This window comes from Arvicola amphibius, chromosome 5 (genome assembly GCF_903992535.2).
Source record: "Arvicola amphibius chromosome 5, mArvAmp1.2, whole genome shotgun sequence".
Lineage (NCBI taxonomy): Eukaryota > Metazoa > Chordata > Mammalia > Rodentia > Cricetidae > Arvicola > Arvicola amphibius.
Genome location: NC_052051.1, coordinates 16,795,183 through 16,807,600, shown reverse-complemented (window position 1 = coordinate 16,807,600; position 12,418 = coordinate 16,795,183). Strand labels below are relative to the sequence as shown.

At 41.7% G+C, this 12,418-nt stretch overlaps 1 protein-coding gene across 1 annotated transcript in view; it reads right to left on the bottom strand.

Annotated features, from left to right (window-relative positions):
• Ptprt (protein tyrosine phosphatase receptor type T) overlaps positions 1–12,418 on the bottom strand; it is a 784,117-nt gene that overhangs the window by 141,670 nt on the left and 630,029 nt on the right. Inside the window, exon 15 of the mRNA XM_042055120.1 lies at positions 8,484–8,513. Within this exon, the coding sequence (XP_041911054.1) occupies positions 8,484–8,513 (30 nt within the window). The remainder of the gene's footprint in view (positions 1–8,483; positions 8,514–12,418) is intronic.

Sequence of the window (12,418 nt, the reverse complement as noted above, 5' to 3'; positions counted from 1 at the left end):
TGTAGTACACACAGCTACTCCTCCAGCTCCCCATCATGATGATAACGGACTGAACCTCTGAAACTGTAAGCTAGCCATCCCAATGAAAAGTTTCCTTTATAAGAGTTGCCATGGTTATGGTGTCTCTTCATAGCAATAAAAACCCTAACTAAGACAGAAGTTTGTACCAGATACTTCGGTATTGCTGTGATAGGCTGACCATGTTTTGCTTGGAGTAATAAGGACTTTGGGAGTCTGGGTTAAGAAAGCAGTAGAATGCTTTATAAGAGATGCTTAATGGGCCATAGTAGTAGGAGCATGGATACAGTGGTGTTGAATGTGATTTGATGAACTGATCAAGAGGTTTCAGAGGAGAAGAACGTAAGTATGTTGCCTAGAGACTGATTTTATGATATTTTGGTGAAGAAAATGGCTTCTTTTTGTACCTGTCCAAGGAGTCTGCCTGAATCTAAAGTGAAGAGTTTTGGACTAATTCTGTTGGCAGAAGAAATATCAAAACAGCCTAGTATAGACTCTGAAGTGTGGCTATTAGTGCTAATTCTACTGAAGATTTGTAATAAAAAGGAACAAGCTGAGCAGGGTAAATTACAAAAAGTAAATTTTGAGAAGCAAAAGAGCACCAGGAAGTGGAATGGAGCTAAATCCTGTGTTCAAGGAGATAAAGGGATTAAAAATGGAATTTAAGGAGTGGAGCCCTCAGGGCAAGATTATACCCAGCTAAATTTTTAACTTGTGAAAAGAAACCAAAGAAAAGTTTAGACCCAGGTGTGGTGGGGCATACCTTTAATTCTAGCACTGGGAGGGCAGAAGCTGGCAGATCTCTGAATCTGAGGCCTGCCTGGTCTACAGAGAAAGTTTCAGAACAGTCAAGCATAGGCACTAAAGGACAGAAAGCTGATGAATATGTAATTGAATGAGGGGTCCATGTTCCAGCGCAGCATGCAGCAGAACTTGGCAACTTCAGCCATGTGGTTCTGGCTTTAGACTTAAGGATAGAAGAAATGGGTTATGAAATTTGTCTCCATATCTTAAAAAAACAAGTCACTGAGCTCAGGCATGTGTCAGGGATGTTCCTAAACAGAGGCTTAGAGAGGTCATTGCATGAAGGTGTGAAGTTGAAGCTTGGATTGCCTTGGAGAACCCAAGATGTTAGAGGTGCCAGAGCCATGGGATCCCTGCTGAGGAGAGCTGCTAACAAGGCATGGAACCAGCCCAAGGGGGAGAGAGAGGTGTGCTGCAGTCAACAAAGCTGAAAGGAGTTGGAGATCTGAGTGTTTTGACATCAGAAATGGAGATGCAGGGTGTGGAGGTTGCCCAGCTGGTTTTGGGGCTTGCATTGGTCACTATGCTCCCTTCTCTGCAGTTTGGAATGGTAATGTATATCCTGTGCCATTATTTGTTGGAAGTCTATGATCTATTTTTTATTTTGATTTTATAGGGGATTATAATTAAGAGATTATATGACCCTCAGAAGAGACTTTGATCTTTGGACTTTTAAATATTATTGAGACTGTGATAGACTATGGGGAATTTCAAAGTTGGACTAAATTAATTTTGCATTATATTGCTCCAAGTTTATGGGGGCCAGGAAGTGGAATGTGGTATTTTGAATGTAATTGTTTGCCATAATCTCATAGAGAGTGGTACCCTTAGGAGGTATGGCTTTGTTGGAGTGGGTGTGGCCTTGTTGGAGGAAGTGTGCCACTGTGGGGTGGGTTTTGAGGTTTCCAATGCTCAGGATACTTCCCAGCTTCTCAGTTGACTTCCTGTTGCCTATGAGATGTAGAATGTTCCAATACCTCTGCAGTACCACATCTGCTTCCACACCACCGTGTTTCCGTCACGATGATAATGGAACGAGTCTCTGAAACCACCACAATGAAATGTTTCACTTGTATGAGTTGCCATGTTCATGGTGTCTCTTCACAGCAACAGAAACCCTAAGAAAGCTTTTTTTTTTAAATCATATAAACTCGAAACCAGGGAGGATTTAGTGTCATAGGGCTATAATTCCAACAACTCTTGAGGTTGAGACAGGAGGACTGCATGTGTAAAGTTAGTTCTAACAACTTAACAAGACCCTGTCATAAAATTAAGAAGTGATAGAAAGGTGTGGGGATATTGGTGACAATGACCTTGCCCAGCATGTGTGAGGCCCTGGGTTCAACTGTCGACTTTCCTCACCCATAATCCAGACCTCAGGCTATTGTTTCAAAGAGACTGAGGCTATCTGCTATAGGGCCTATGAATCAACAAGGATAGTACTGATTTTGTCTTGCTTACATGGTAATGCCTTGGAGGAGACCACCCTCCTTCAGGGTGGTTTGACCTTAGACTGTGATTATGCCCTGGCTATTCACTTGTCAACATATTTTCTGTCAGCTCTGGGTAATTGGTATTGATTGTCTTGAATGGCTTTCTTCTAGCCCTATCTTTTTCCTTGTCTTAATTCAAAAGGACTGATGAATTACAGAAACCGATTTTGAGCATCTCTTGATATAATCATTTGTAAATGCCTCCTTAAATTTATTGTGGCAAGGATACCTGGTTGGTAATAGGTGGAGTGTGGACAGCAATAGGCATCGCAGAGAAGAACTTGGCCTCTTTTGTCTCATTTAAGGCCCTACCAAGAGCGAGGCATTTTTCAAACATTTTATCCATTACAAGACATCTTAAGGCATGAGTTTTAAAATGCTGTTTACATATGAAGAAACCAAGGCTCAGATAAATGAGGTCATATATCTAACTCACACAGTTGCAAACTTAAGAACAAGCTTGCCTTAGAGTTAGAAAAAGAAGGAAAGTATAGGTACAAGGAAAGTATAGGTACTGTAATAATAAAAAACGATGTCATTTTCATTTTAACTTTAGCTGTTCCATTGTTTGATTTTACCTTGTTCTTTAATTCCACAGTTACTGGGGGTTCACTGTGTGTACCAGAGGTACCAGATACCGCAGAGATAACCTCCTCATGAAACAAAAACAAGCTGAAGAAACGTATGCCCCTGCTCCCGATACAGAGTCAGTGCAATGGAAGTACAGAGAAGTGGGGGTGGGGTGGGCGTGTTTGTGAAGGTTCTGATAATCAGGGAAGGCTCTTTGGAGGAGGCAGCCTTTGATGCAGACCTTGGATTCCCTGAAATCAGGGGGACAGAAAATGTGTAAGAAAAGTCCAGGAGCCCCACAGAGTAGCTGAGACAAGCCAACCAGGATGTCTCCCACCTTTGTGACACACACAATGCACATATCCAAGACTTAGTAATTTAGGTAACTGCCCTCTCTTGACCACCACAGTGGGTAAATTCTTAGTGATTTTTTAAAAAGACTTACTTGACTAAAATGTCTCTGTTCAGAATAATTACTGTGCCTATCACATACTCTGAGGTAAATTAACCTGTGGACACATGCCAGGTCTTAATATCCTATCCAAAGGCAAACAGCGAACAGCTAAAGTTGCTGAGAACTGCCTTAATATAGGAAGGCAAACAAGGGTCCCACAGAGCATTAATGTCAGCTTAGAATGGAAGGAATACGAGCTTCCGTTTAGAAAATATCTACTGACTTTGATTATCTCTTGATAGTACATATATACTTTTCCATTATGTTGGGAAGTCATTGTCACATCGTCATCCTGCAGATGAAGTCTCACAGTGGTCCCCTGATTGTTTAAGGTGAAAACCAGTAGAGGTAGGAGAGGCAGGTCAGGAATTCGGATCTAGGTATGACATCTGAACTTTCATTATTCTCTCTCTCTCTCTCTCTCTCTCTCTCTCTCTCTCTCTCTCTCTCTCTCTCTCTCTCTCTCCAGCTCTGTGTGTGTGTGTATGTGTGTATGTGCACAGAGTGTGTGTTTGTGTGATGTCCTAAATTCTTCTGTGTCTCTGGGTCTCCAAATTCCAATCCTGCTTATATTGTCACTTTCTTTATCTTGGTCACTCTCTTCAAAGGCTTTCTAGGTAACTAGATTTGAATTTGGGTCCTGGACAAAGGCTCCTAAGATAGAATTCTATCTGTCTAAGAATGTGGTTTGGTGAGAAGATGGTTAGAGCTTAGAGTTCATGTAGGCCTGAGTTCGAATTCTGGCCCGATTACTTTATGTTTTATGTGTAAACACATCTTCAAGGCTGAGTTCTGATGTCAAAATTAAGCTGATTTCTTACAAGGCTTGTTCTAAACATTAGATGTGCTGGATATACAGTATGGGGCAACTGGAAGTTTCTTTCATTTCTATCCTTTGGTAGGGAGTGTTCTAAATTCACCTTGGCATGGTCAACACCAACTGTAGGATGTTACACATATTAGGAACTTAAAAAAAAGCAGGGTGACCTCATCCTCCCCCTACTCTGAGAAGTCTAGGATCAGGTAAACTATGGCCCAGTAGCCTTATACTTTGTTTTTATATTAGGGGTTTTTATTGAAAGATAGTCATACTCATTCATGAACATGTTATCTATGATCGCTTTATTCAGAAAGCCAAAGATTTTACTATTTGGTACCTTCTAGAAAGCTTGTGGACTTTACTCTTATTTGCATATCTTTTCAATGAGGGTGAGTATTTGAAGGCTGTTTGGCTTTGAGGATAGAGAAATTCCTCTATTTCTTACACTCATGTGCCTTTACTTTATTTATTTCTGTCTTAGCTTTTATTCATCCCATTTTATGATATATGCTATCTTCTCTCCCTCCTAGTAAACATTTATACATGACTGAAATCCTTCCTTCCTTCCTTCCTTCCTTCCTTCCTTCCTTCCTTCCTTCTTTTCTTTCTTTCTTTCTTTCTTTCTTTCTTTCTTTCTTTCTTTCTTTCTTTCTTTCTTTCTTTCTTTCTATCTATTTCTTTGCATTTACTCCTAAATTCCTAGAACCTTGACAGGAGCCTGGCACACAGTAGGCACTTCACGAATGAGTCCATTAGATTGGCTTCATTGTAAAGGTTAGGTTAGACAAGCCATGCTAGAGACTTTGTTTTTGTGGGTGATCTGGGGGACTTTAGAGAGAGTGTGTTCTAGACTTCTATGAGATGAGTAGCATCTTTTTTTCTTTTATCTGTTATGGAGGGGACAACTGGACTTCTGGTTTATTCATTGCTTCTTCAGGTGTAATATGAACACTGTCTAGAAAAGGACATTGTCATGGTGCAATTTCTAATTCAGGACATCAGTCTGGTGTCCTAGATGCTGCATTTGCCACAATCTCTTCCTACTGCTAGGATTGCTGGTCTGTGCCCTGAGTACGAAGGTTTTCACTCGGAATCTACCCTGGTACTTAGAGGAAGGCTTTCATATTTGTGGAACACGGAGACCATCATTGTCTTTCATTCTCTTCTGATATTTTCTTAACTTTTATTTATGTGTATGTGAGAGTGCAGATAGATGCATACTACAGCATGCATAGAGAGGTCAGAGGAAAACTTTAGGAGTGGCTCCTCTCCTTCCACTGTGAGTTTGGCGAACAATCTTGGGTTCTTAGATTTGTGAGTGAGGACTTCATCCTAGTGAGCCATCTTGCTGAACCATTTTCTTTCTGTCAATCCTTGCCTCTAAACAACTTGCCTCCAGACCTCACTTTCCAGGGCTCCCCCACCTCTAGCATCTTAAGCCTCCTTCATGTCCACCATTTACCCTATAACTCTCAGAAGCGACTTCTGTTGGAATTACCAGGTTGCCCCCTCACAGCTAGCTCCGTTCTCTGTAGCATCTTCTACAGCTAATGACTTCTCCTCTTCCCTCCTATCATCTCTTTGCTTTGCCATCCTACACCTCCTCTCCAAACCTTTGCCTGTAGATTGTTAATCATGATCAGTTTGGGAACCTCAGCCCTTCACTCTCTGCTTTGTTTCTATTCTTTCTCTAGTCTTAATTGCCCCACCCCATATTCTCCTTTGCCATCCTCAGAGGACGGGTCCAAACACCCTTCTTGCCTAAATTCTACTTCTCTTCCTGAGGCTGCCTGGGACATTTTAACTTGGGAATTCTACCAGCTTCCTCAGACTAAATATATCTATAGTCATATTTATCTTCTTTGCTCCCAACCATTTCTCCCTTCCCCAGATGTTTCTCTTTCCAGTGTAAGCCACTCTCGTTCCTGTTCAATGCTGAGTGACTTTAGAATGGCTAGCCTATCAAACTGCACTTTGATGAGGGCTTAGTGAGCTAATGCATGCCCAAGGTAGCTGGTAACTTCTAGTCATTTTCCCTACTCAGCATGATTAAGTGTGTCTTGTCTGGTCAGGCTCTTTGGTGCTTAAGGGGTTCATCTCTAGCCAAGTATTATCTGGAGGTTAAGAAAGGAAAGACGATACCCTAGAGAAAAATTGAACTACCTACAATTTCTCTCTAGGTGGCAAAATATTGCAGAGACTTTTCTACAGTGGCATACCATATAGGACATGCAATGTGCTTTGGGATTGATGAATAAAAATGTATGATTATTATCACAGAATATTACATCTCATGCACATGCATATACTTCCAAGAATAAGCATGAGTTTCATGTCCTAGGACTTGTGGAGTTTCAAGTTCTAGGGACTACTACAAAGAGCTTTATTCCCACACCTGTAGAAAGTCTATTGTTTGTTATTACATGCGCTACAAGTATTTGAATACCTACCTGTCTCCAATACTTCTACCTGCTTTTCTGTGAATCCTATCACAGTTTCTGGTACAGTGCAGAGCACAGAGTTTGTGTCTAGACATATGACATAGACTGGCTAATCTACAGACTGAGCAAGACACATAGAATTTGTGCCAGCTACTGTGTGCCTACATCAGAATCATTATAAGAATATCAATTCCATCAGAACCCTTGTAAGATCACTTTAGCTCCCAGGGGCCGTTGTTACTGTCACAAACCCATCCTTTATGAATGGGAGTAGGAAGAAAACTAAGATTTCACTAGCAGAAACACTCTACCAACTCATCTCACTCTCTTCAAGGTTCATTTATGGATTAAGTACAATTTCCCTTTAGCACTGAGAAAAATGAGACTCTGAGTCCAGAAACATTCTCAAGACTGTATGATATCTAAGGTAAGACTTGAACCCAGTACTGCATGAATCCTAAATCTCCTTCTCATTCTATCACAACAGCTGTGTAGTGTTACATGTACACATCTTTGCAAACACAATTCAGACCAATGCAAATGTTAATGTCTCCAGAATTGGGCAAATCTAACTCTCAATCCACTGGCAGGTATACCCATCCACATTAATGAGCCTATACTTACTTAGTGTTCCTATACTATGTGCATATACCAAATTTTCAACTGTTATTTCATTATTTGTCCACGCTGATCTCTCAGACAGACAAGAGCACCACAAGGGGGAGGCTTTAGGTCCTTGCTATTTTTCCATCCATTCTAACTGGAATGCAGTGTGCATAATCAATACGTGTTTGCTGAATGAATGAACAGGTGAGGTAAGTGGACTAGGACCTTTGGTAGTAGAAGTAGTGGACACTGGTCCCTACATGAATGATGGTGATGGTATTATCTTCTGTGCCCACAGCATGGCACTAACTGATCAGAATGGGTGGGGAAGCCACCTTCTGATTCCCTCTCCACCTGTGGAAGTTTCAGCAGAAGGCAATCGAGATGCAGACTTTCTCACAAGGCTGTGTTTGCCAAGGGTAAGGGAAGACCTCGTTTACTAAGTCCTGGCATTCTGAGCTCGACTCCTATTTTTACACAGGCTGAATATGTGATAAGTTCTCATATTCCTCTCTGAACCTCATTTTCCAAATCCAGAGAGGCATACTGGGAATATAGGAGTATTGTAGTGGTTTTCCAACTTTTTATCAGCAAGGATCTATTCTATAAAGTTTCTCTCCTGTACCCTCATGCTTTGCATGCAAAGCACTGATTTAGTAACAAAACCACTATATTTAGGAAGGGTAAAAAGCCAGCAGCCATCTTTAACCGTGAATGTATGAACTGATGAGGTGGCATAACTAACGTGAAATGCCAAACAGGGAGTTTCAGTTTAAAGCCAAGACCTTGGATGTTTCTGTCATCCTCCAGGCTGGATTTGGACCAAGTCAGGGCTCCCTGTAGTCTACGTGGCACATTGGAAAGAGCCACTGGACTCTTTTCTATCCCTTGAGCCCCTAAGACTACTTCTTCCCTGAAGAGGCACAAAGGGACCCAGAAGTTCCTGCGATCTGTGATTCTGTCTTACCTTCCCTCCTTCTGGAACTGAGGTGCTGCTCGCTAGGAACTGACACTCACGACAGAGAACTCGCCCCTCACATCTCCAAGGGTATGAGGGGGTAAAATCAGGATGACAGGAACGTAATAGACACGAACAAGGACAGCGCACTTGCAAACGTAAAAGCATCCATACAAAATAAAAGCTTCTGGACTACAGATGACTAGACAGGAGTGGATGTGAGAGGCCAACAGACAATCAACCAGTTGGTGCAGGGGGAAACGCATGCTACAGCCTCTCTGACAGAGCACAAAGCAGTTAACACCGGCTCGATACTTACAAGTAATAGGAGTAGGAATAAGCATTTCTTCTATATATTGATGGGCAGTCAGATGAAGGAAATGTCCAAAAGGGGGGGAAAAAGAAAAGACAAACAAAGAAGAATTAGGTTTATATGAAATCATGAATCTTAGAAATGCACATCATTTTAGTAACCCTAAGCTCAAAGAGATGCAGCATCTTCTTACACATCAGCTACTATTAGTGGTGAAAGAAGCGAGAGGGACCTCACCTCTGACAGAGACTCCCAGCCTCCTGCAGAGGAAGCCAAGGTTCTGGGTGGCTGTCTGGACTGTTTGAAAGTTCTTCCTTGAGGGCAGCTAAAACAAACTTCCTTATAATGACGGACTTCTGAAAGTCTGAGGTAGCTTTCTGAGGCCTCCTAGAAATAGACTACCAAACTTTCACGTTCCATATTCCTAGAATCCAAGCAATGACAGACACAGTCATCTTGTCACAGCACTTGTCATCTCAACTATGTCACAGAAGGTCACGTCCACATCTACTCTGTAAGAGGTCATGCCCGAGACAGGGAAACAACTGGACAGCATCATTGCCAGCTCCCCAGGCACCCACATGTGTATCACAGGCTCATGTGTAGTATCTAGTCCCCAGTAAAGAGTCATGGATGACCGTGGGCGACAAGTAGATGTAGTAAGATTGTGTTCTTGGATTTCTAAGCTGGGTTTTAGGAAAACGAAGCTCTGTGGTTCCTTTGTGCTGGACCTCTCTAATGGATGCCTGAGTGTCCGTGTAAGTAATTCAACTTCCCCAAAGCTGCCATGCCGGAGAGATCACATAGAGAAGCCCCGAGATTACAAAAAGGGAAAGAAATGACCAAGTATTTTCCAGTCCTTCCAGCCCAAGCTAGAGTTCCAACAAGTTATCTCAGCTGAGACACTGAGTATCACAGAACAGATACATTTCCTTTATGCCCGACACAAAGTGAAGATCTAGGCAGGGTACAAAAATAATAATAAAATAATAATTCTCCACATCATCAGTTTTTTTGAGAAGGAAGAATCAGAACCCAAGGTTTCAACAGATCCCAACTTGAATAAACTCTGCCTTTATGTTCTCATCTACAGCTAATGATTTCCCAAATGAAGTCCAGGATTCCAGGAGGTCTGTAGAGCAGCCAGAGGGAGGGAGGATATCATGAAAGGGGGTCTTCTGGTCTTTTGCTACTCACCAAAACCAGGGCATCTCGGTTTGTGTCAATTTTGTACCATCTAACATTTCACATGGCTAAGCTTCCTTTTCAAAGCTTAAATAATCACTGCCTTCAGGCTTTTCCTAATGTCCCCACTAGCTCTCAGCTTCTAAGCATCCACACACCTTTATATATGTTCATTGTATTCCCCTTGCTGTAACTTATCTTATGTTGTAAGAAAATAAATAGGGATGTTTTTATTTCACATCGGTTTTATCTACACTGACAATAATACAGGATGCATTTGAGGATTGGGAAAGACTGCTAAAAAATTCAGGTTCCCAAATATCGTCCTGAGTGACCAACAATCATTCCCTTTATTCTTGAATGATTTGATTAATTGCAGTTATTATCTTTTTTTTTTTTTGTCACAGGAAGACTCAGTCTTTAGAACCACAGAGGTGTGAACACATATTCAGAGCTCAGGATTTCCACCTTTCAAGTTAGAAGTAGCCAAAGCCCCCAAGGCAGGGTTAGCAAAGCTCAACCCAATAACCCTAAAAGTCCAGAAGAAAGGTGAGTAGTAAGAAAACATACAGAAACCATGCTTGCTTGGTAGGCTGAGCTGGGGAAAATGAACCACAGCATAGCAAGGCCCCGTGACCACCAGCCCCCAGCCAAACTGTTCAGGATCCTGAACCAAATGAATAATGACCCTGGAGAATGAAAGGGAAAGACTCAGATCTGTGATGGATGGAAACTGGATAAACTCAGGCAAGTCGTCAAATCCCCATCTGCTAGCCACACAGGTTGCCACTGCTTCATCTTCTTCTTCCCTTATGGCTGGGGCAGTGTCAGAAAATGCTGTTTTTGAGAGGCAGGAAGCTCAGGATTCAAAGATTTCTTGTTATGATTTGACCATCTCCTTGGAAGCTGATGGTGTGACTTGAACCCCCAATTCATAAGCTGTTGCTATCAAAGGTTTTCTGGGGGTGACTAAGACCAGAGAAGAGCATCAGGGTTAGGGTAGGGGATGGAGGGTCATGACGGACCTGGTGGCTTTATGAGAAGAGGGAGACATACTCAGTCTGTCCGCCGGATGATGCCCTCTCACCCCGTGGTGGTGCAGCAAGAAGGCCCTTTGCAGAAGTTGAGCAGATGCTGGCAGCATACCATTGGATTGCCCAGAATGATACAAACTAGGTATTTTCTTTAAAAGTTACTCTGTCTCAGGTACTTTGTTACAGCAATAGAACTGGATTAATTATTTTACGTATTTTTGACAACACGAGAAGAGGCGAGTGTTCTAATTTCAGCTCTTTCACTTGTTCACTGTGACATTTTAGACAAGCAGACCCACCCCCCAATCCTGTTTCCTGATCCATGTATTCAGTTGTTGCTACACACGATAGACACTTCAAACAGCTTTGGGTCCTGGAACTACAAGAAGGTCGAGTATGCCAGTACCATCATTTACAGCTACATGTTCTGGAACAAGTAATTAAATAGCCCCTTGTTCCAATTCCTCTGTCTCAGACATTGGAAACAAAGACTACCTATTCCTAAGAGTAACCATGGTTATATGGCAATTTACTTTAGATGACTTTATTTAAATTATATCCAAATATGATATGACATGATATACATTTTTCAAAATTACATTAATCTAAATTAACATTAGTTAATACTAATCTATATTTGGAATATGCTAAGGATAGATGAAAGGTAGATTATCTCTCACCCCATATACAAATGTAAAATTTGCTGCTTCTTTCTTACATCATTAGTACAATGCTCATACTTTGGTGTAGTGATATTTTGTTTGTGCTTTAACAAATAAAGCTTGCCTGAAGATCAGAGTGAAGAGCTAAGCCACTAAAGGCCAGGGAGTGGTGGCAAATACCTTTAATCCCAGGACTCAGGAGACAGAGGCAGAGGAATCTCTGTTAGTTCAAAGCCACCTTGGGCTATACAAGATGGAATCTGTCTAAATGAGAAACAGAACTCACACACCTTTAATCCCAGCACTAGGGAGGTGGAGACAGGAGTGATATGGCTGGGCGGAGAGGAGAATAGAAGGTGGAGGAGACAGGAGCTTAGTACAGTCTGAGGAGGCAGCAGTCAGAAGCAGTCAGTCAGAGGATGTAGTCAGAGGATGCAGTCTGAGGACAGGATTGCCCTTCTGGTCTGAGAATTTGGTAGAGGTAAAAGGTCTCTCTAGTGGCTGGCTGCACTGCTTCTCTGATCTCTCGTCTCTCAGCCCCTAATACCTGACTTCAGGCTTTTATGTAATAAGGCCAATTAGAATTCATCTATACTTTGGAGAACAGTGAAAATAGTTATCAATAATAATAAAATGAAATCAAATATATAGGTACACTTATTAGGTACTGATACTGTCTTATGCCCTTATCACAGATTAGCTTGTGTGTTTCCTTACACTATCCAAAGAAATAGACACTATCATCTTAGTTTTATAGAAGAATAAACTGAAGCAAATGGTGATGAAAATGACAAACCAGTATCCCAATTTGATGGCATCACCTCTCCAAAGGTCATGTTCTTAACCACTGTGTAGACATAAAACAGGGTAGCAGAAATGGACCAGACAAGATGATGCCCCATGCCTCAGCTCTTTGAATTTTCTCAAAAATGTAGACATTGTTACTATTACTTTTAACTGAGGAACCCAAGGCTCTAAGAGGGTATTCTTCACTTGATCAAAGATTTTGAGCACCTGTGGAGAAGTTGGAATGCTTCTGTCCTGAGCTGAGCTTTCTCTC